General features: G+C 49.1%; 12 protein-coding genes across 12 annotated transcripts; 7 read left to right on the top strand and 5 right to left on the bottom strand.

Moving 5' to 3' along the window:
- Positions 1 to 1,490: 1,490 nt before the first annotated feature.
- Positions 1,491 to 3,321, top strand: LCP9604111_1570 (uncharacterized protein; the record flags this gene model as incomplete). The annotated part of the gene is made up of 5 exons (XM_039068951.1): positions 1,491 to 1,518; positions 2,480 to 2,491; positions 2,582 to 2,658; positions 2,735 to 3,243; positions 3,297 to 3,321. 5 exons carry the CDS (start codon positions 1,491 to 1,493, stop codon positions 3,319 to 3,321), a joined length of 651 nt encoding a protein of 216 aa, XP_038931697.1.
- A 903-nt stretch (positions 3,322 to 4,224) lies between these two features.
- Positions 4,225 to 4,802, top strand: LCP9604111_1569 (DUF1761 domain-containing protein; the record flags this gene model as incomplete). The annotated part of the gene is made up of 3 exons (XM_039068949.1): positions 4,225 to 4,240; positions 4,302 to 4,606; positions 4,668 to 4,802. 3 exons carry the CDS (start codon positions 4,225 to 4,227, stop codon positions 4,800 to 4,802), a joined length of 456 nt encoding a protein of 151 aa, XP_038931696.1.
- Positions 4,803 to 5,534: 732 nt separating this feature from the next.
- LCP9604111_1568 (uncharacterized protein) lies at positions 5,535 to 6,385 on the top strand (the record flags this gene model as incomplete). Its single annotated transcript, XM_039068948.1, has 2 exons — positions 5,535 to 5,809; positions 5,908 to 6,385. 2 exons carry the CDS (start codon positions 5,535 to 5,537, stop codon positions 6,383 to 6,385), a joined length of 753 nt encoding a protein of 250 aa, XP_038931695.1.
- Positions 6,386 to 6,469: 84 nt separating this feature from the next.
- Positions 6,470 to 8,605, bottom strand: LCP9604111_1567 (rRNA-processing protein MPP10; the record flags this gene model as incomplete). The annotated part of the gene is made up of 1 exon (XM_039068947.1): positions 6,470 to 8,605. The coding sequence occupies one exon, from the start codon at positions 8,603 to 8,605 to the stop codon at positions 6,470 to 6,472; it is 2,136 nt and encodes a 711-aa protein (XP_038931694.1).
- Positions 8,606 to 9,545: 940 nt separating this feature from the next.
- On the top strand, positions 9,546 to 10,637 carry LCP9604111_1566 (oxidoreductase, short-chain dehydrogenase/reductase family; the record flags this gene model as incomplete). Its single annotated transcript, XM_039068946.1, has 4 exons — positions 9,546 to 9,606; positions 9,662 to 10,100; positions 10,158 to 10,402; positions 10,450 to 10,637. 4 exons carry the CDS (start codon positions 9,546 to 9,548, stop codon positions 10,635 to 10,637), a joined length of 933 nt encoding a protein of 310 aa, XP_038931693.1.
- A 213-nt stretch (positions 10,638 to 10,850) lies between these two features.
- Positions 10,851 to 11,676, bottom strand: LCP9604111_1565 (thioredoxin peroxidase DOT5; the record flags this gene model as incomplete). The annotated part of the gene is made up of 2 exons (XM_039068945.1): positions 10,851 to 11,284; positions 11,394 to 11,676. The coding sequence occupies 2 exons, from the start codon at positions 11,674 to 11,676 to the stop codon at positions 10,851 to 10,853; spliced, it is 717 nt and encodes a 238-aa protein (XP_038931692.1).
- Positions 11,677 to 12,184: 508 nt separating this feature from the next.
- LCP9604111_1564 (putative mitochondrial protein sorting (Msf1)) lies at positions 12,185 to 12,824 on the top strand (the record flags this gene model as incomplete). Its single annotated transcript, XM_039068944.1, has 2 exons — positions 12,185 to 12,337; positions 12,405 to 12,824. The coding sequence occupies 2 exons, from the start codon at positions 12,185 to 12,187 to the stop codon at positions 12,822 to 12,824; spliced, it is 573 nt and encodes a 190-aa protein (XP_038931691.1).
- Positions 12,825 to 13,294: 470 nt separating this feature from the next.
- LCP9604111_1563 (uncharacterized protein) lies at positions 13,295 to 14,312 on the bottom strand (the record flags this gene model as incomplete). The annotated part of the gene is made up of 2 exons (XM_039068943.1): positions 13,295 to 14,048; positions 14,110 to 14,312. The coding sequence occupies 2 exons, from the start codon at positions 14,310 to 14,312 to the stop codon at positions 13,295 to 13,297; spliced, it is 957 nt and encodes a 318-aa protein (XP_038931690.1).
- A 332-nt stretch (positions 14,313 to 14,644) lies between these two features.
- On the top strand, positions 14,645 to 16,173 carry LCP9604111_1562 (ethanolamine-phosphate cytidylyltransferase; the record flags this gene model as incomplete). The annotated part of the gene is made up of 4 exons (XM_039068942.1): positions 14,645 to 14,771; positions 14,832 to 14,949; positions 15,012 to 15,786; positions 15,841 to 16,173. 4 exons carry the CDS (start codon positions 14,645 to 14,647, stop codon positions 16,171 to 16,173), a joined length of 1,353 nt encoding a protein of 450 aa, XP_038931689.1.
- A 305-nt stretch (positions 16,174 to 16,478) lies between these two features.
- Positions 16,479 to 17,080, bottom strand: LCP9604111_1561 (monothiol glutaredoxin GRX5; the record flags this gene model as incomplete). The annotated part of the gene is made up of 3 exons (XM_039068941.1): positions 16,479 to 16,633; positions 16,697 to 16,991; positions 17,057 to 17,080. 3 exons carry the CDS (start codon positions 17,078 to 17,080, stop codon positions 16,479 to 16,481), a joined length of 474 nt encoding a protein of 157 aa, XP_038931688.1.
- A 172-nt stretch (positions 17,081 to 17,252) lies between these two features.
- On the top strand, positions 17,253 to 18,006 carry LCP9604111_1560 (putative flavoprotein; the record flags this gene model as incomplete). Its single annotated transcript, XM_039068940.1, has 2 exons — positions 17,253 to 17,568; positions 17,627 to 18,006. The coding sequence occupies 2 exons, from the start codon at positions 17,253 to 17,255 to the stop codon at positions 18,004 to 18,006; spliced, it is 696 nt and encodes a 231-aa protein (XP_038931687.1).
- A 48-nt stretch (positions 18,007 to 18,054) lies between these two features.
- LCP9604111_1559 (putative para-hydroxybenzoate-polyprenyltransferase Coq2) lies at positions 18,055 to 19,308 on the bottom strand (the record flags this gene model as incomplete). The annotated part of the gene is made up of 1 exon (XM_039068938.1): positions 18,055 to 19,308. The coding sequence occupies one exon, from the start codon at positions 19,306 to 19,308 to the stop codon at positions 18,055 to 18,057; it is 1,254 nt and encodes a 417-aa protein (XP_038931686.1).
- Positions 19,309 to 20,106: the final 798 nt, after the last annotated feature.

Here is a 20,106-nt window from a genome sequence, read left to right as displayed (position 1 = left end):
ATCTGTACATTTGAACATTTCATGCACTCGGTAACAACTACCTAGTTAACCATGTAATCTGTTAATCTGTTAATAATCTAGTCAATAGTTACTTCCTCCATGTTGACAATGTATACTCTCATGCTCCACCAACGGTACAAGAGTAAACCCTTCGTCTCCCATTACTGGGACTGTCGACCCAAAGGACCCGGCCCCCAAATCCGACGATCCAGAAAAGAACATTCTGGCTTATCTCAAGCGTGTTGGTGACCGGCCTGCTTGTGGTGAAGATTTTCTACCTATTCTTGGTGCTAAAGCCGCGGGCAGTCTGCTTTTCCTTATTAGAACCCAAGTTACTGTCGCAGTTTGTATACTCCGTAGTTATTACTCCCATAGATCAACTCTAATAAATTATGCACTTTATGTTGTAATTTGAAATAGAATACGAACCATGGAAGATATAAGCTCGCAAGATATAGAAAGGCTTACACTTTCAGGGCGATAGGCACCAATTAGTACGAATATATAATGGATCAAGACAAAATATTATTCATATAATGAGACAAAAAAATAGTCGTGCCCGGGATCGAACCGGGAATCTTCTCGGTGTGAGCGAGACGCCATGACCATTAGGCCACACGACTGGAGACAATAATTGAAAGTTATCTTTACCATTATGAGACAAAGCTACCCCAATTCCTATTTTTAGTAATAAATAGTATATTTTTCCTCTGCTGCCCCTTTCTTTCATATAATCATAAATAAAATCAAAGATTAATAATCAAGTCGTGTGGCCTAATGGTCATGGCGTCTCGCTCACACCGAGAAGATTCCCGGTTCGATCCCGGGCACGACTATTTTTTTGATCTAGCTAGTTGTTGCAGGAGTGTATGTTGTATTTTACTTTGCGTTACATTAAGGAGAACCCGCTCCGTAGGCAAAAAGCCTGGTCCATGAATAGATAGGATGAATGGCATTTAGCATGAACCCATGTAACCCCTCGTCTGTCTTTTGGGAAAGACCTTTAGCGCAGTTTGATTAGTGTATTAGCCTAATTTATGATTGGATATCATGGCCTGTTTGAGCGCGTTTCTATAACAATACCTACTAACGTACTTGCCTGCCTGCCCGCTATGCCTCCCAAGGGTACCAAGCGCAAGCTTGACGAACATATTGTGGAATCACCACAGCTATTATTCCCGTCTTCTTGTCCTCCACAGCTCCAGCTACCTAGTGGGCTCGATATCGATAGCCCATCCACGCTTTTCTCTCTATTTGTTAGCGACGATATCTTCGAATTTAGCTAGTCAACCAATGAATATGCTCAGCGAAGACAAGCAGGAGGAACCGAATCTAGCCCTGCCGGGGCCTGGACGGATACTACTATAGCAGATATCAAGGTCTTCTTTGGTACTCTAGTATATATGAGTCTTCACCAATCTCCGCGAGTTTACCACTACTGGTGGCGGGATATTCAGAAAGGGCCAGTGCATCTTCCTCATCTTTATATGATGCTGAAGCGCTTTGAGCAGATCAAGCGTTTTATACATATCTCTCGGCCAAATGGTCAGCAGCAGGCTCAACCACAGGATAAACGTTGGTGGTATAAACTAGAACCTCTAGCTTCTTCATTCGAGAAAGCTGCCCAGCAGTACTACCAGCCAGGGTTCAATATCTCTATTGATGATGAGACTGAGGTTCGCTGTTTTGGCCGTACGAAGCATACTGTCAAGATGCCACTTGCTTTTCTACCACCCCCGCCACCACGTTTTCCACAAATATATTATGTGCAGTCATCTGATCTGATGTGCAACCACCTGCTCTGCAACCACCTGCGGATGAGATTCCTGAGAAGACGTCGTTTCCACTACTTTTTTTCTTTCTTGATGCAGCAATTGTTAATGCTCATCGCATTCAAAATGTCTTTAAGCAGCAGCGACAGGCTAAGAAGAAGAGCCAAACAGAGTTTCGCTACGGGCTATATCAAAAACTCTTTCAATTTGCAGCCGAATTGCCACAAACACCACGAGTCCGACCTCTACCAAACCAGCAAATTGAGGTCAGAATTCACCGGCGAAGTGTCCTAGACAAGAAAATTCCTTGTGTTTGTTGTCAGTTTAAGAGAGAAAAAGGCAAAAGGGGTGAACAAGCTCCACGAGGGAGGTCTGGTTGTAGAGAGTGTGGGATAGCGATATGTTTGAAAACACATTGTTGGGAGGAATTCCATAGCAAATAATTCTGGTTACCGAGATGCCTAGCCAAGTATATATCTCGATATTTCAACCATATCTCTATAATCTGATTTTTTCTCAGTGCAAGACATAACTAGACTCAGCTTTCGTTGATCATAGAAAGTTGCAGCGTCGGTCAATTACTAATACAAGAATTTGTGGTGGTTCGGTAATAAAATAATCCGTGCCGGTGATCGTACCTCCTCCGGACTTACCTTCACGCACCGGCTCAATCTAGAGGCTTGCTACGGACTCTTGACGGATTTCAGGGATTTCAGTCAGTAAGTCAAATGACTCGGGGGCATAGAACAAATTCCGGCTCTTACAACCTCGTGGCGTTAGCGTGTCAATGGGCTGATATTAAATCATAGGGCAGAGTCTTTTCACCATGACTCGCGGTTTCGTGAATGCCGCCAAGGCGACAAACAATGCCATCTCTATCAAGCAGGTCGGTCATATCGACAGAAACTAGGAGACCAACCTATACGGTCGTGCGCTAGGTGCTGATCCTCTTTGCGCTCTAGAAATACACAGTCCAGTCCGTCGGCGTCTGGGAGCGCATTCGTCGCCTTCTCGCTGTCGACCCCGAACGTTCCACCGGTATCCCCCTGAACGCTCAATTCCGTAATCCCACCCCGGGATCTTTGCCCCCTCTTGCCTACGATGACCCAGTCACTATACCCGCGGGCGATATTGCCGACAACCCCTACTGGAAGCGGGACGCTCGGAGGAGCTACCCTCAACTGAGCACTGTGCGCCAGGCCGATGCAGTTGGTCTGCTCACAGTTGGAAGCAAGGCCGCTCCCAAGGACGACGTTCTCAAGATCGGAGAGGCTGGAGAGCAGCAATTGGTTGCTGTTAAGGAGCAGGGCGAAGAAGGTGGCCTCGCGGCTCTCTTTGCGCAAGATAAGAAGAGCATTCAGGGTGTGTTGGGTGCCAACGGCTTGCCGCCCAGCCCTTGCAATATCAACACTGCTGCGAAGGCTTCACAATCTAAGTATGAGCTTGGTACAGAGAACGGCTACCCTGACAAGTATGCATTTCCAATTATCCATTCTATCGCTCCAGTCTAATCTTTTACTACAGATATTCCTGTCGTGTCTTTGTTTGATTAGCCAGCACATTCTGCAAGCAAATACATGTCATTTTTGTTTTCGTTTTCATGAGTTTCTAGCGGCCATTGCAAGTTCCGCAAGTAATAGCTATAAATAAATACCCGAAGTGCCCACTTTTTGTGTTATTGACAATGGGCACTGGTGGTTCATACACCCGAAGGCTCCGCAGGACTGTTAGGTCGTAGAAGAGGGTGGCTGTAGCCGGACTAGACCCAGCTTTTTGTCCCCGCTCGGCTTGAAAGATCCCCCGATAACGCAATCGAGTCTTGGGATTAGATGAATTGAAAAGAAAGATGAAATTGGAATTGAGTCGAACGATCGTGATATCTAGATATAGGGTATTGTGCAATATGTTCATGTATTGCGAGCTTGCCAGCTTGCCAATCGCCCCTTGATCTACATGCATGTCCGGACCTGGCGATGGTACCTCGAAGGTGGATAAATCATACAGGAGCCCAGCATTGACGATATTTACTACCTATGTAGTACTAGCCGATTTAAGCTGGTTTCAAATTCCAAGTTCTTCTGCCTATGCAAGTTAAGTTAATTGAGGGATTTCATCTGAATGGCGATCTATAATGATGCACCCCAACACTCCGCAACGACGTCCAAGGATTCGCCTACAGCCATAGAACGAATTAATTACTTTCCCCACAAGGTAGCTCATCTGAACTTATGATCCATCACCCTTGATTTCCTCTAGCGAAATCTTGGTTATACATAGCTAACCCCGTATGCGAGTTGACGTCATTGGCCCTCGGCATCCTACAGTTGCGTTGAATCATGACGACGTCACCTCCAAACCCTGGTTGCAGAAACGCCCTCTCTCAGTACTTAAAGTACTTTAACTCTTCTAATTCACTTGTCACTCTACATCAACCACTCATAATAACTTCAAGATGACTACCCTGCACTGTGAGTTGATAACCTCATCATGCCCAAGACTGTACTTGGAAACTAACAACTTACAATATAGATCTCCCTCCCGTGAAGCCCTCCGCCATTGCGCTGGGTACAATCTTCACCCACACTGCCTCCCTGGGCATCCTAGCCCCCGTCTTCGGTGACACCTACCACCGCGCTCAAGCCGCCAACTCTAAGGAGGAATTCATCAAGTCCAAGGAAGCTGCCGGCGCAGCTGCAGCCTGGGGAAGCTCCCTCGTTGGAAGTGCTGTGCAGACCTACGGTGTGGCTGCACTGATCAATGCCACCGGCACACTGAGCTACAAGGGTGCTGCGTACCTTGGCTCCCTTATTTTCTTCGCAAGCTCCGCTCCAGGCGTACGTTTTCAATTCATCCTGCCTTGAAACCCCAAGCAATTCATCTGACATATATATACAGATTGTGAGCCAGCTCTTCTCTGAGAAGCGACCTCTTGATACAGTCGCTGTCGGTGCGGTCTCGAGGGTGTTCGAGACTGTTGGACTCAGTTTGTTCCTCACCTGGTGGGGAACACGTACTCACCCGTTCGAGTAAATGATACGAGATTGTGAGATCACAGACCATGTAACAAAGTGGCTGTGATCATATGTACTTGTCAAGCTTGCGCTTAACTAGTTAATGCATGTAAATTTACACAAATATGACATCGATGTGTCCAATTTTACTTCATACTGCCGTTACACATGCGCTAGACTTAGCTTTTATAAGACTAAAGTAGGTTCAAAGCATGGATGCAACGTTATGAGGGGTATCACAATACTGTCCTCTGGAAGGTAGATGTAGATCCATATTTCAAGGTTAACGAGATATTAATAAAACCCACATGGATCGCCAAGTTCCAATAAGAGTCCCCACGCAAGCTTCATAACTATGGTACCTTTGTTTATATATGCGCATATATTGATATACACAATTCCTATATCTTAAAAGTCACTTAGCCCTCAATGTCCTAGCATGTCAATAAGAACATACAACATAAGTATCGATATGATATAGATCGACGTTCGCACGGGCATAAGCTTGTCTTGGCTGGATCCGGTGCATATACAATGCATATGATAGACGATATAAACCTGCACACAAAAACAAAAAAATACAATTCCATTCTTCTGATCAATTTCTTATATTCGATCTAAATTAATAGCCAAATCGCCACTCAACCAATCAGGTGATCCTTCTAGGTCTAATTCGCGATAAGCTACTCCGTACAGATCCCCCACTAAAACTTTCTCCGATCAACAGTCAACAATTCACAAATTTCTCACAATGATAGAAATACCCATACCAACTCTTCTGGGTCTTCCAGAACTGAGCCCACCCTCAAGCCCAGACGGACTCAAAATCAGCGAATCCCTGGCCCCTCCCCGCGAACCCAAAGCCGCAGTGACCACAGACATTTCCTTCGACGGACTCCTCAAAGAACCATTGCTACTAAAAGAAGACCTGAAAGACGGCTGCGGCGGCCAACTATGGCCCGCAGGAATGGTCCTGGCCAAATACCTCCTCAGCCGCCATATCACCGATCTATCCGATAAAACAATGTGGGTGCTGCTTTGCTTTGCTGTGTGCCCAACCGGCCGGGAGCATTCTTTCCATTCACTCTTCTTCGCTCGTTTCGTCCTAATCCAATCTTGAATAGCGTGGAACTCGGCGCTGGAGGTGGACTTGTCGGACTCGCCGTGGCACGTGCGTGTCGTCTCGAGCACCCGATCTATATCACAGACCAAGAGCCTATGTTTTCCCTAATGAAGTCCAACATTCAACTTAACAATCTTGGCCCGAATGCGACAGCTGCGATACTAAACTGGGGAGAACCGATCCCAAACCAGATTCCTGAGAAACCAGATGTCATCATCGCGGCAGACTGTGTCTATTTTGAGCCGGCTTTCCCGCTCTTGATCACTACGCTTCAGCACCTCCTGGGACCTGACTCGGTCTGTTACTTTTGTTACAAGCGTCGTAGACGCGCCGACATGCGGTTCATGAAGATGGCGAAAAGGGCTTTCGACATGGAGCCAGTCCGGGATGATCCTGGTGCTGAAAGCTATAATAGAGAGAACATATTTCTCTACACGATACGTGCCAAACGTATCGACCAGAAAAGTGACACAAAATGATGATATGTGCAATGCTAGAAAATAGATTTTATGTAGAAGAAATATGACTCCTGAATAGTACATACTGGCCCTTAAATATACTCCTCACAATTTCAGATTGTCGCCTCTGTTTTTGGCGCCCTCGTGGACAGAGCCACCCTCGATATTCGTCATACGGCCGTCCTTGCCAATGACCTTGACTCCTCCCTTCTTGAGGTCTGAAATCATCTGCTGCTTCTCGGCTGCCTTGCCAGGCTTTTCTTGAGTGGGTTTGGCAGCATCGGCCTTCTTTTGGGTTTGCTTATTCTGGCGTCTGTTCTTGGCCTTCTGCTCACGGGTCATCTCCTCCTTGGAGATAGGCGCGCCAGTCTTAAGAACCACCTCTCCCTTAACTCGGCCATTATCGCCAGGTGTGTAGATCTCCTGCGGTGCAAGTCCAACAGGGCCACCGGCAGCACTGCCAGCCGTTGGGCGTGCCTCCTCCATCATAATCGTTGGCGCATCGGTCACGACGTTGATGCTTGCTTGGGCAACCTTAGGCTTATAGTGCCAGTTGCATAGCGTATCCAATTGAGCGCTGACTTCGTTCCAAAGACTGGTGATCTCGGCATGTTCCCGCATCAACTTGCGGTCCTTAGTATCCACAAAGTTGGGATCATTAGCGCGAAGATGGTCAGTTTCATACATCTCGGCCAGACCTTGCTGTGGCTTCGTATCATCCAGTTCGAAGCGGGGTTTCCTTCCGGCTTGCTGGCCCTCGGCGCCTGGCCGACGGCGGACGACTTCATCGAACTCCATGGCGAGAATTCGGCGCTTGATTAGTTCTTCGATATCCTCGGTGGTCTCATTGGTATTGACGGGAACCGGTTTTCCGATTCGTTCAAAGTCAAGGTCTTCTTCAATGAGAGAATTGATGGGTCGCTCGACAGCTCTGGCCTCACCAGTATACATCCATTCTTTCTTGGCCACGTTCGCCGCCTCCAGACGGCGGATTTCATCTGCGATCCGTGCTCTCTGCTTCTCATGTGTTGAGCGTGGGGCACTAGGGTCCGCTGATCCGTCAATATCGTCCTCTTCTTCGTCGGAGCCCGCATCGGCATCGTCAAACAAGTCCCGTCGAACGTCGTCAATAGCGCGTTTGACATCGCTCTCATCGACCTCTGGTGCGTCGGGTTGAGTTTTTGGGAGGGCGCGGTGTTTCTTGTTGGAGGCTTTGCGGGGTGGAGGTGCGAAGAAATCGGCGTATTTGATATCACTGGTGTTTACCCAGGCAGCGGCTTCACCGTCGTCCATGTCCGCGACGTCTTCATCATCAGAATCGGAGTCGCCGTTGAGATCGGCATTACCGAAAGTCGGCCCTTCCTCCTCACTATCATCCATGCTTTCGTCTTCTTTTTCTGTTGGGCGCGAATCCTTCGATTTACTGATGGTCGCAGAATTTCCAGCCATCAACGGATTCGAATGCCAGTCGAGATCCTCCTCGTCGCTGTCCTCGGTCTGCTCGGGTCCTCCTGCGGCATCCTGTCTCTCCAAAGCCTCGGATTGCTTGTTGAAGTCGTCGATAGAGAAGAACCCGTCGTTTAATCCAAATCGATCCTCGACAAATACTTCGGGCTCTCCTTCGGCGGAGCCAACTGAGGAGTTATCATCGTCCATATCTTCAATGTCTTCCATGTCATCGTCAGATCCCATATCGATCTCTTGCTCTTCGCCAGATTCTTCGTCGAGATCGTCTTCGGCACCTGAGCCCTCAGAGAGATCTTCAAGCATGCTCTCGTGGCTGTCGCTGTCGCTTTGCGCACCCTCGGGGTCAGAGATATCCTCGAGCTGCTCGGAGCCAGCCGACTCCATGTAGCCGCTATGTTGAGTAATCAAAGTGATATCGCGCTCGATCTCGTCACCAGTCGACTCGAGAATTCGTGTTGCTTGCTCCCATATTTGATTCGAGGTGAAACCCTCCACGTAGAGGTTCTTCAATTGGAGCTGTGTGACTGAATCCGATTCGAGGTCTGACCTTTTGCGCTTTTTATTGAGTTGCCGGCGAGTTGTCTGGGCATCCACGACAGAACCAGCGAGGGAGTCCAGGATGTGCTTTGCAGAATCCACGACGGCTGTATGTAAATCGTTTGTAGGACGGAGGAACCCCCATGGAGAGGACAGAGCGGACGAAAGAGCCATCTGCTCAGGGATTTTGGCGGTATTAGCCGACACGGACTTGGATTTGGGTTGCCCTTTCGCCATTGTGAAAAGAGCCAGGCAATTTCTTAGAACACCAAGAGTCTCGAGAAGCGGAAAGCGCAATAGAAAAAATTATCGCCGGGCGGACGCCCACGAGCCAATCATGTTGCTGGTTGATAAGATAAGGATTTCCAGTATATTTCGACTACAACATGAGGACAACTACAATAGAAAACCTGCTACCATTCTCCATACTGATTTACTATGGCTTCCTTATAGTGGAACCAATTAATATTTGAAGGGCATACCAAGACGTCAATTCTTGCGCTAAATCCGCTTGAAACAACTCATATACCTGCTCAAGCATTTATAGGTGTATGTATAGAACTCAATATTTTCCCATGATCTTTCTTTGCTTTCTCCCGACGAACAAAAAGGAGAAATATGCTATGTTATTCCTATATGAAACAGTAGGGCTTGTTGTTATCGAGCTCCCTAGGTGAAGAGCGCCACCAACTAAGCATGGTAGGTAGGAATGACGGCAAGTCTCCGTCATTCGCACCTGCCTAACCTCGACCACAAACATAGCAGCTCAGGAATATCAAGAATGGGATAGAGAAGTGTCATTTAGGTATTAAACACTTTGCCCGATTGGACATGCAGGTCGTCCCTGGGATGGGAAACTTGTGGCTACGACTGAAGGATCGAATAGTTTAACATGATCGATTAAACCACCGCCACAGAAAAGGTCTAGAACAGAGATGCTCTGGTTGTATCATAACATCTAAGTTATATATCGCCCCAGTATAGGCAAAATTTGGAGCAAACGGGGTGTAAGCAGGCCATCATAGTGACATTGATATGCCCGGCTTTAGTTATTGGTGGCCATATATCATTTTCTTTACTTAAACGGTGCTTTCCTGCATGGAGATGTGTACTCTATTCACAAATTTACATAAGTTATCTATTACTCTTGTTCATATTCTTGCCTAAACCTTCCAATATGCCTGTTGCCCAGTATATCGAGCGAGAGGCCAGTGGGGCTAAGTCCCAATTTGCGCCAGGTGAGTACGTGTGATTTATGTGAAGTATTGATTCCTGACACAGTGCTTCATATAGGTCACAAGATTCCTATTCAGCACTTGACAAGGCCGGGTCTGCAGTCTGACATGGGAGATCCTAAGCCTGTGTCTGCTCATCTTCCTACCGAGGATGGCGGTTACCAGACCTACAAGGCCGCTGGAAAGCTCGAAGGAAAGAGAGCAATCATCACCGGCGGTGACTCCGGCATTGGCCGGGCAGTTGCAATCCTATTTGCAATGGAGGGTGCCTCAAGCTTCATCGTTTACCTGCCAGCTGAGGAGTCGGATGCGCAAGAGACAAAGAGGAGAGTCGAGGAATGTGGACAGAAGTGCTATACTCTCGCTATCGACGTTCGCAAGAAGGAAAACTGTCAAAAGATCATCAACGAGGCCCTGGAAAAGATGGGTGGCATTGACATTCTGGTGAACAATGCCGGGTTCCAAAACATGCTGAGCGATATCAGCGAGGTCACTGAGTGAGTTGCCCCATATTACTGCTCTTCGGCTGTTGCATCCTACTAATGAACCATCAGAGACCAGTGGCAGACCACCTTTGACACCAATATTCACCCCTTCTATTATCTTTCCAAGTATGTTCTTCCGCATATGAAGCGGGGAGCTACCATCATCAATTGCGCATCCGTCAATCCTTACATTGGCCGAGCGGATCTCCTGGATTACACCTCCAGCAAAGGAGCAATTGTCGCATTTACCCGCGCCTTGTCGAACCAGCAGGTGAAGAAAGGCATTCGGGTCAATTGTGTCTGCCCGGGTCCAAGTAGGTCCTTCCTATATCTATTCCAAGTCAAATGCTAATAAGACAAGTCTGGACGCCCCTGATTCCTGCGACAATGCAAACCGAGGCCATGGAACAATTCCATGCAGTGCCGATTGGTCGACCAGGACAACCTAGCGAGGTCGCAACGTGCTTCGTTTTCCTCGCAAGCCAGGACAGCAGCTATATTTCCGGACAATGTTTGCACCCCAACGGAGGTGTCATCGTCAGTGGATAGGGGAAGTTGCAAGAAATCATGTGTGCTGTACCAGTATCTCAGACTGAATAGATTGGAATCCACAGCAATTCAAAAACAACCTGACAGCCCTAATAATCTACGCCAAACACGTACACCGAGACAAATAAACCACCATAGACGGTGCCATACATGCAATATCTGGTATCTTAGTGTCGCTTTTTGTGTGATTGTGACGACATCACTCGAGTTGAATCACTCTGCTTTATCACCTTCCTCCTTGGTACCTTCACCTTTCTCCTTGGTGTCTTCACCTTCCTCCTTGGTATCTTCACCTTTCTCCTTGGTATCTTCACCGTTTGCCTTGGTATCTTCCACGCTAGACCAGTTGGCAACAATCCTCTGGACAGCGTCCACAGTCGCATCTGGACCACCGGCCTCGCGAAGCAAGACCTTACCCTTCTTATCCACGGCAAAGACACCTCGCATGGTACCCTTGGGGTTTTTCTTGAGCCCAATGGCTGCAATAAGAGAAGCCTTGGGGTCACACAAGAGTGGATAAGGTAGGTTTTGTCTTGTCTTGAACGTGGTGTTGGCCTTGGGGGAATCACTTGAAAGACCGTAGATAGAAAGACCAGTAGAAGTCAAGTGGGTGTAGTTGTCACGGAACAAGCAAGCTTGCTTGGTACCTAGATGAAGCGGCGTAAGCAGTCTGCTGGAGTAAGATGATTACAAAGTACGACATGAACACAGCTCTGCCCTCTCACGAGAAGCACTAAGTATGACACAGGGACTTACAGCCAGGTGTTGAGGCTTTGGGGTAAGTAAAGAAAACCACGCCGGTCTTGCTCTCCTCGAGGAGCTTCTTCAGAGTTGTTTTTTCAGCCTCATTGGTCTCAAACTCGCCACCGAAAGTTTCTATGTCGATTGTATCATCCACCTCAGGGAGTTTTGGCCCAGGGCTTTTTTCGGTATCATTATCGGGAACAGCTGCCTCTTGTTTGGGCTTAGGGGCTTGTTTGGTCTTCTTCTCTGCGACGGGCAGTGGGGCTGGCGCCTTGCGTTTCCTGAGTTCGACCATGATGTATAGAAAAGGAGAAGATATAAAGACCCGAATCGACGAATATGTATTGAATAGAGTTAATTGGACGTTCTGGAACATCTCAGCTGCATATCTGCCCGGTGCGGCTGCGCCGCTGATTAGATAAGCAGGAACCGGAAAAACCCGGTGGCGGCGAGGCGTGTGGCGCTCCGCGTTGACCGGCCCTGACCCGGAGGGAAAAAAGAAGGATTTTCCCCTCAGACCGGTCGATCGTTAAAATCCACTCTTCTCCATTTTCTTCTATTTGACTTGCTCATATTTGCCTTCCAATTCCTAGACTTAGACTTAAATCACTTTCTGCAACTCCTGCACATCCTATCTCTCACACCCGGCTTGAATCATTCTTACTATATCTACTCGGATTTATTAACACTACCATCCGATTCTATCCATCACAGCGCTTGTCAAGGCTGTCCTACACCCAAATACCATATTCCAAGATCACGCGACCCAACGGCATCGTTCAAGTGAACTGCGACTCGGCAATATGAAGGTCTTCTCTTCCGGATGCACGTTCGACTACTCGTGGGACGAAGTATCAACGGCGAACTGGCGCAAGTACTGTCCTTGGAATGATAAGTCGACACACGTCGTTGGCGTAGACACGCTCTCTCGAACCGTCGATCCGGCGACTGGTATTGTGAGTCATTCAACCTCAAAGAACTCTCCAAATATCCCGAACCTTTTTACTGACTTTTGCCTCTTAGTTACGGACCGAACGTCTTATCACGTGCGATCAGTCTGTGCCACAATGGGTTCTCTCGATTCTCGGTGGAACGAATACCTCTCACGTTTACGAAGTCTCTTATGTCGATCCGGTCGCGAAGAAGGTGACCATGTGCTCCACAAATCTGACGTGGTCGAACGTCCTCAGCGTCCGCGAGACCGTTATCTACCGGCAATCCTCGCTTAGCCCGGCTACCACGACCGAATTTAGCCAAGAAGCTAAAATCACCGCTCTCTGCGGTGGATGGCAAAAGATCAAGAACAAGGTTGAGGAGGCAAGCGTTGATCGCTTCCGGGAAAATGCAAAGATTGGCCGCGAAGGATTTGAAACCGTCCTCGAGATGAGCCGCCGCGTCTTCGGCGAACAGCGCGAACTTGAAAAGCAGCGCCTACAATCATGAATGTCTCATACGTTTGACATACTTCCGCGACCTCTTTCCAACAGCATATCCCTTGTTTTTTCTCCTCAGCATTCAACATCAAGCGACAGCATATTTTCGGTGTCTATTTTGCATATTCGAGCATGTGGCGCCAAGTGGAGTTTTTCGTCTTAACCTGTCTCTTTTTTCAATTCTCGACTCTTTTCAAGCTGCCCATGAATACCACCTTTTGCCTCACGAAGCCGCATTTCCAAAAAAAAGTCCCATTAAGTTATTTTGAGTGAGTGTTTTTCATATCCTACTTTTTGTACTGAAGAAGGCGGAACATATGTATTATTAGAAGCTAGAAGCTCTCAAATTTAGATCTGAAATTCTATTATCATATAACATTCAACTCGATAAATTCATGTCTCATAAGAAACCCAAACATGTGTCCAGTCAAAACTGACCACCGACACCAGACCCAATTATACAGCAGCAAAACCTTGCTGCTATCCCAATAAACCACCAAGCACCACCCGACTGACCCCGGCAATTTCACTCTTGACACTGTTTCGGCTCGCGTCTTCGAACTCACGCACTGCGCCGGCCACCATAATCTTTCGTAACCGGGCATCTGCTTTGGAAAATATCTCGCCCAGGGCCACTGTACATACAGATGGAGATGCTACTAGAGCACATAGCCGGCTATAAGTGTCAATTAAGACATCACACAGCGTTGCAAACGTCTCAAAGAAGTCTGGCTCGAATGGCAACGATGGCGTAAGAAGATAAGTGTATTCCTCGCCAGGGTGAAGATCCGAAGACTCTGTGAGTGGAAAGGAGGTGACCGAGGCAGAGGCAGCCGACCCAAGATTCCCTGCTGTGTTCTTCAAGTCTGATGGGTCACTGGACTGCATTGGGAGTCCGATCTCGTTTGCCGAGCTGGCGCGTCGGGTCTTGGTACCTCCATGCGCCGCCCGCTTGAACATTTGTGGTATACGGGCCCTTGCAAGACTTGACGAGGAGCTGCCTTCTGGGGGATGCACTTGCTGGAACGCTTCGAATTCCAGCAATAAAGCATTCAGGGCACGCACATACTCGAACGGGGTGGTGTTAACATCGAGTATTGTGGGCAATGACAAGCCTAGAAGCAAATAATTGATTGCGCGGCGAGACAGTTTCCGGGCTTCAAAGTATGGCAGACGAGCGATGTCAGCCCGGGAGAAATGCACAGTATTAAACCAATAGACTCGTCCTTCATGACTATAGACACCGCGGTATGAATTAGCACAGCTCAGGTGTGGCTGAACTGCGATCTACTTACGCCTTTCTCAGGTAGTCGAGAGTCGCTATCCGTTTCGAGGCCATTTCATGGATGTGTTGATAGATTGCGCCTGCACTTTGCGGGCCAAGAGAGCCCCCTCCGCTCATAACTGGAGGTGGGATGCCATATGCCGTTTCAAGTCCAACGCCGGATTTGGTTGTGTCTCGCCGCGTGATGCTCGGGGCGAATGTAGAGGGAATCATTGGTGTTGTCAATTTCGGAGTGAAATAAACGATGCGACGCAGATGAGGGGTCTATAGCTGGACAAGCTGAGCTGTCAGAGAGGACGAGAGCCCAGGAGAGCACGACACCGAATAGACTGTTCGGGGAGTATGGCAAGACCTGATATGTTCTGTTTGAAGGTGATTGCGACTCAGGAGACTCGGAGAAACATAAAGTTCCCCGCAATGCGGAAGATTACTGTGACCGTACCCCCTATATTGTATGTAATTTATCGTCGATCCCCCCTCCCCACCTCCTGGACAGTCTAGACTTTGGAACAATTTTGAAATTGTTACGGAGTACTGTTGTGAAAATGGACTCAACACCCCTCGAGGAGCAGGTTCCTCTGCCTGGACAATGGCCTGTTGACCCCCAGGAAGATGTACCAATCTCGGAGGACCGACTTTGGGTCGATGGATGCTTCGACTTCAGCCACCACGGTAGGTTGGCAATTAACACCTGGTAAATTGCTGTGAACTAATTGATGGATTGTTGTACAGGTCATGCCGGTGCTATGCTCCAAGCTCGCCAGCTGGGAAAGGCCCTTTACGTGGGAATACACTCCGATGAAGCTATCCTCGAGAACAAGGGCCCGACAGTGATGTCACTGGAAGAACGGTCGGTTTGGTCTCATGCTGGTACTGTTGTTGATTCCTGGTCCTAATGTCGTTGTTATTTAGTGTCGCAGCCGTTGACGCGTGTCGATGGGCAACTCAGAGTGTTCCCTATGCCCCCTATGTGACCTACCTACCCTGGGTATCCCACTACGGGTGCAAATACGTCGTACACGGAGACGACATTACTTCCGACAGTGATGGAAATGACTGTTACCGCTTCGTCAAAGCCGCTGGGCGCTTCCGTGTCGTCAAACGTACCCCAGGCATCTCGACAACCGATCTTGTTGGCCGCATGCTGTTGTGCACCAGGAACCACTTTGTCAAATCTGTGAAGGGTACACTTGCTGGACTAGAAGGATATGGAAGTCCCGAAGAGCGTCAGGCTTCCGCCAAAGATCTTTTGCAGAGAATCAAGGATTACGCAACGGACGAGAGTGGTCTTCAGCCTGGGCCTCAGGTGTGGACATGGACTGGCTCAGGCACCGCGAAGATGGACCACGTCGTTCAGGAAGCTGGTGTATTCGAGAAATTAGTCGACGGAAAGGGACCCAAACCTGGGCAGAGGGTGGTTTATGTTGACGGAGGGTTCGACCTTTTTTCCTCCGGTCACATTGCGTTCCTGCGCAAAGTCACGGAGCTCGAGGAGTCCGAGGGCCGAAAAAATGGCTGGTATGAGCCAGATCAAGTTGAAAAGAGACTGAAGGACTACGGAGAGGACTATGCACCGTCCTACATTGTCGCAGGTATCCACGATGACGATGTGATCAACCACTGGAAAGGCTTGAACTACCCAATCATGAACATCTTCGAACGTGGCCTATGTGTTCTTCAATGCCGCGTAAGTCTTTCTTAATTTCCTCTCGTCTGTTCGATTTGCTAACCCTCGCCACAGTACATCAATGCCGTCATCTTCTCTGCACCATTTACCCCTACCGAACCATATCTGAAGGCCATCCCGTGGGGCACTCCCGATGCTGTCTACCATGGACCCACGACCTTCATCCCGCTAACATACGATCCATACACTGCTCCCAAGAAGATGGGAATCTTCCGGGAAGCCGAGCAGCATGCCTTCCAACACGTGAACGCTGGCGAAATTGTTGGTCGGATCCTGAAGAGCCGTGAAGCTTACGAAGCCAGGCAACGCGCAAAGCTGGACAAAGCCATTGCCGAAGACCTGGTGAAAGCACAAGAGGCAGCCGAAGCAGCTCAAGCAGCTCATTAGGCTGGCTGTCGATTTAAGAGAAATACTAATCATGTAATGAAGATCAACTACATATGATGTTAAACCCCATCAACTGGGGTTACTTCTTGAACAAGAGTCCACCTCGTCGTTTGCATGGCGGCTTGTGACAATTGGTCTACTGGAGCAGACAGATTGGAGATTACCTTCCATTTGCCAAATCAATAAAACAACTATCTGACCAGCAGGATATTAGGACCAAAATAAATTAGAGACAAATAATTTTACAAAGACAGCCATCTACCAAATTGATAGGCTGACATCTTCCACTCGGGCCCGGCTGTTATTTATTCATCCGCCGCAACCAGAACGCCCTTGGTCTCCAAAAGTTTAGCAAGCTCACCATTTTGGTGCATGGACATTAGGATATCACATCCACCGATGAACTCCTTCTCGACGTATAGCTGGGGAATAGTGGGCCACTCAGAGTATTCCTTGACACCTGTAAATGCAGCACGATTAGCAATCTATAGCCGGCAGGAAGTTCGGGGTAATCCCAACACACCTGAGCGCAGCTCTGCATCCTCCAGCACGTTGAAAGCAACAAACTTCTTAGGATCAACACCCTGCAGACCCAGGATTTGAATGGTGGCGCGGGAGAAACCACACTGCGGAGTCTCGGGTGTACCCTTCATAAACAGCACGACGGGGGCGGAAGAGACCGCCTTATCGATCGCCGTCCGGGTCTCGTTGGACAGAAGGCGTGCATGGAGGACGGAGGGAATGGCAGGGCCCGAGGGGAATCGGATGGCGGAGCGGACGGGCCGCAAAAAGGTTGGCCGCGAGACCGGGCGGAAAGCCTGCGAGATTCATGTTAGCTGGGGGATGCGAATGGCGGATGTCGAGAATAAAGAACAGTTCATACCGATGCAACTGCTCTGGAAAACATTTTGATAATGATGGTGGTTTACAAGAGAAGAGGTTCGTCAAGTTGCCTCGGGGAAAGGTTTAGTATTATTTAATCCGCGGTTGGTCCGCCGACCCCCACACATCTAAAGCTCTCTAGGGCTCTATGGACCAGTCATTCTCTCTTTTCTGCCCGTTTAATTAAAGTTACTACAATGGATTCTCGAACATCCCCGACGCCTTTTATCGCCCAGCAGTATGCAAATGACAAGAAGATCCATGTGCTACTGGCAGCCGCTACTATCAAGCTGCCTGACATTGCAGAGGCGCTATGTCGTAATAAGAACTTCTCAATCCGTATCCTAGTCACCGAGCCAGCGGAGAAGTTCCTCGTCGGACAAATCTTGGAGCAGCCGGCTTTCGAAACTCTGCTTCAAATAGATGGTGTGGACGCTATCTACCGGGACGAAGATGAATGGTCTCCGTCGTGGACACGCGGAGGACCAGTGCTGCATATTGAGCTGCGCAAATGTCAATGGCTATGTAGATGAATGATACGTGATACCACGATGAACTGACATCATAATAGGGGCGCATATTCTACTGGTCGCCCCAATGTCTGCAAATACCATGGCGAAAATGGCCAATGGGATCGCCGACAACTTGCTTCTTTCGGTCATTAGGGCCTGGGACACGACTGGAGTAGTGGATATGGGATTCAAAAGCCAGAAACCTAGGATCTTTGCAGCCTTGGATATGGACAGATGTATGTACCGACATCCAGTGACTGAAAAACAGTTTAAAGTCCTACGTGATCAGTGGGGATGGAGTGAATCAAACCCGGAAGGCTGGGTGACTTTGCTGCCTCCCGCGGAGAACAGCCTAGATGTCAGTACCGGAAATATGATGGACTGGAGAGATATTGTCACTGTCATCCAAAACTACGCAGGATTGGTGCAGAACTCGTGAAAAAGGGAACCAAGCCCTGGATGTCTATATATACATATTGTTACATGCTTATTGCGTTGACTCGGCCATCACGCGCTCCGGCTCCGTCGTATTGTACAAACCAAGGTACTGCGTCGCGTACTCGGCGAGCAAGCCCAAGGATATTCCTCCACCGGTCAGCAGACATCCGTTCTTGAACCACCACCAGCAGTTCGGGACACTCTTCAACTGAACCCTCCAGATCATGAGACCAAGCGACGCAACGGCGCTGCCGCAGCTGCCGACGAAGAAAACAGGTCCGCAACCGGCGGCAACTCCTGCAGCCGCGAGGAGTGAGACCTGAGTCACCGCCAGACCACTCAGGACAGCCTTGGTGTTGTGCTCATGGCGGAGGGCAATTGACTTGATCCCAGCCTTGACGTCGTCTTTAATGTCCATGTGCGCATAAATCATATCGTACAAAACCGTCCAAGCCATACAACTGGAATAAAGAGCACCTGCAGCCATCAAGGCATCATGATTGGCAAGCAGGTCTACCCCCAACGCTGGGAATCCCATTATAGCTCCCCATGAAAAGGCAAGACCAAGCACAGCTTGTGGGTAGTTGGTCACGCGCTTAGCAAGAGGGTAGGCCACCACGATCGGCAAGCTAGGAATCCCATACCACAGGCACTGTGTAGGGAACGAAAGAAGCACGCCCAACCCAGCCACCAACTGTGAGCCTGTAAAGAGGATTGCCTTTTTCGGTGAGAGTGCACCTCTGGCAATAGGTCGGAACTTGGTGCGTGTGACGTGAGGGTCCAGGTTTCGATCCCACAGGTCGTTGATCGCGCAGCCTGCACCGCGCATGATCAGCGCACCGGAAAAGAACAGTGCCGTCGTGCCCAAGACATGGAGAGGTGCCACACCAGCCATTGGCGCAGCGAGGAGTGTGGAAAAGAGAGTTGGGAAGAACAGGTAGTATGTGCCCGTGGGCTTGTCCAGCCGCACCAATTCTGCATACGGTATCCATGAACTCGGCAGGGAAGCAATCAGGCCTGTCTTCGGTGGGGTGTAGTGAGTGGCTGGGTTCTTCTCCGCACTATCCGTCTCGATTGCTTGTGTTGCAGGCGATTGCAACTGGGAGCTGTGTCGGGCTTGGACTCGTGTTGGTTGCAAGGCATTAGATGAGGCACCAGCGAGAGATCGGCTGCCATTCAATTGAGTTGAAGAACGGGCATTGTGAGCGAGTGTGGAAAGGCGCCCATTGTACAGACTGAGGTTGACCTTTTGCCTGCATGGGGATAGTCGAGCGCGGAAGAGCCGGGAGCTGGTGGAAAGCATAGCGAGGGTAGGGGATCTAGAGACCAAACATGGGTGAGTCAATCAGGCAATTGGCAATATTTATATACCTCCCAAAAGCCCTGAAGGTCTGGCCATTCAAAGATCTGGAGCAGTCGGAAATTAGATCGGCATGCAGCAGAAGCGGCTTCCCTCCGCCTAAGCCTATTTGGGGCATCAGATCTATGGAGTTGCGCTGTCACAATATGCTGACTGCTGAGTATATAACGCGTTAAATTTTATAACCTTTAAGCCAAGCAAAGATACTATGCTATGTCAGCTAAGTTCCATTGGAAATATATAGATAAAATAGTGAAATAACTGTGACACTTCCAACATTGGAAGGTTTCACGTGTAAGTCTCTGCCTGAGGCCATCAATCGCGGCATCCCGCGTTCCAACAGAAGTCGGTGATCACCCGAACCAAAGGGAACGAACGACATGACTTTCTTTCATACCCTGTCTGATTTTATACCTCCCGGCTTCCAATCTTAAATTGACATACTATACTCTTCTGTTCTAGCTAGTGTATACCCAACCACTGCCCCTCTGCTCCTTCCTACTCCGCTCTTATCTCGTACCATCATCACGCCGCACAACAGAAACAACAGAAACAACACAGACCAGCGCAATTCAGCCAACGATTTAATGATTACAAGACTTGTCCAGCCTATATATCGGCTGTGACTACCAATTGGGGGGGGGGGGGGGGGGGGGGGGGGGGGGGGGGGGGGGGGGGGGGGGGGGGGGGGGGGGGGGGGGGGGGGGGGGGGGGGGGGGGGGGGGGGGGGGGGGGGGGCTG

The sequence above is a fragment of the Penicillium roqueforti genome (genome assembly GCF_015533775.1).
Source record: "Penicillium roqueforti strain LCP96 04111 chromosome Unknown scaffold_02, whole genome shotgun sequence".
Lineage (NCBI taxonomy): Eukaryota > Fungi > Ascomycota > Eurotiomycetes > Eurotiales > Aspergillaceae > Penicillium > Penicillium roqueforti.
The sequence above is the reverse complement of the archived record's forward strand: the minus strand, read 5'-3'. Positions and strand labels throughout refer to the sequence as shown.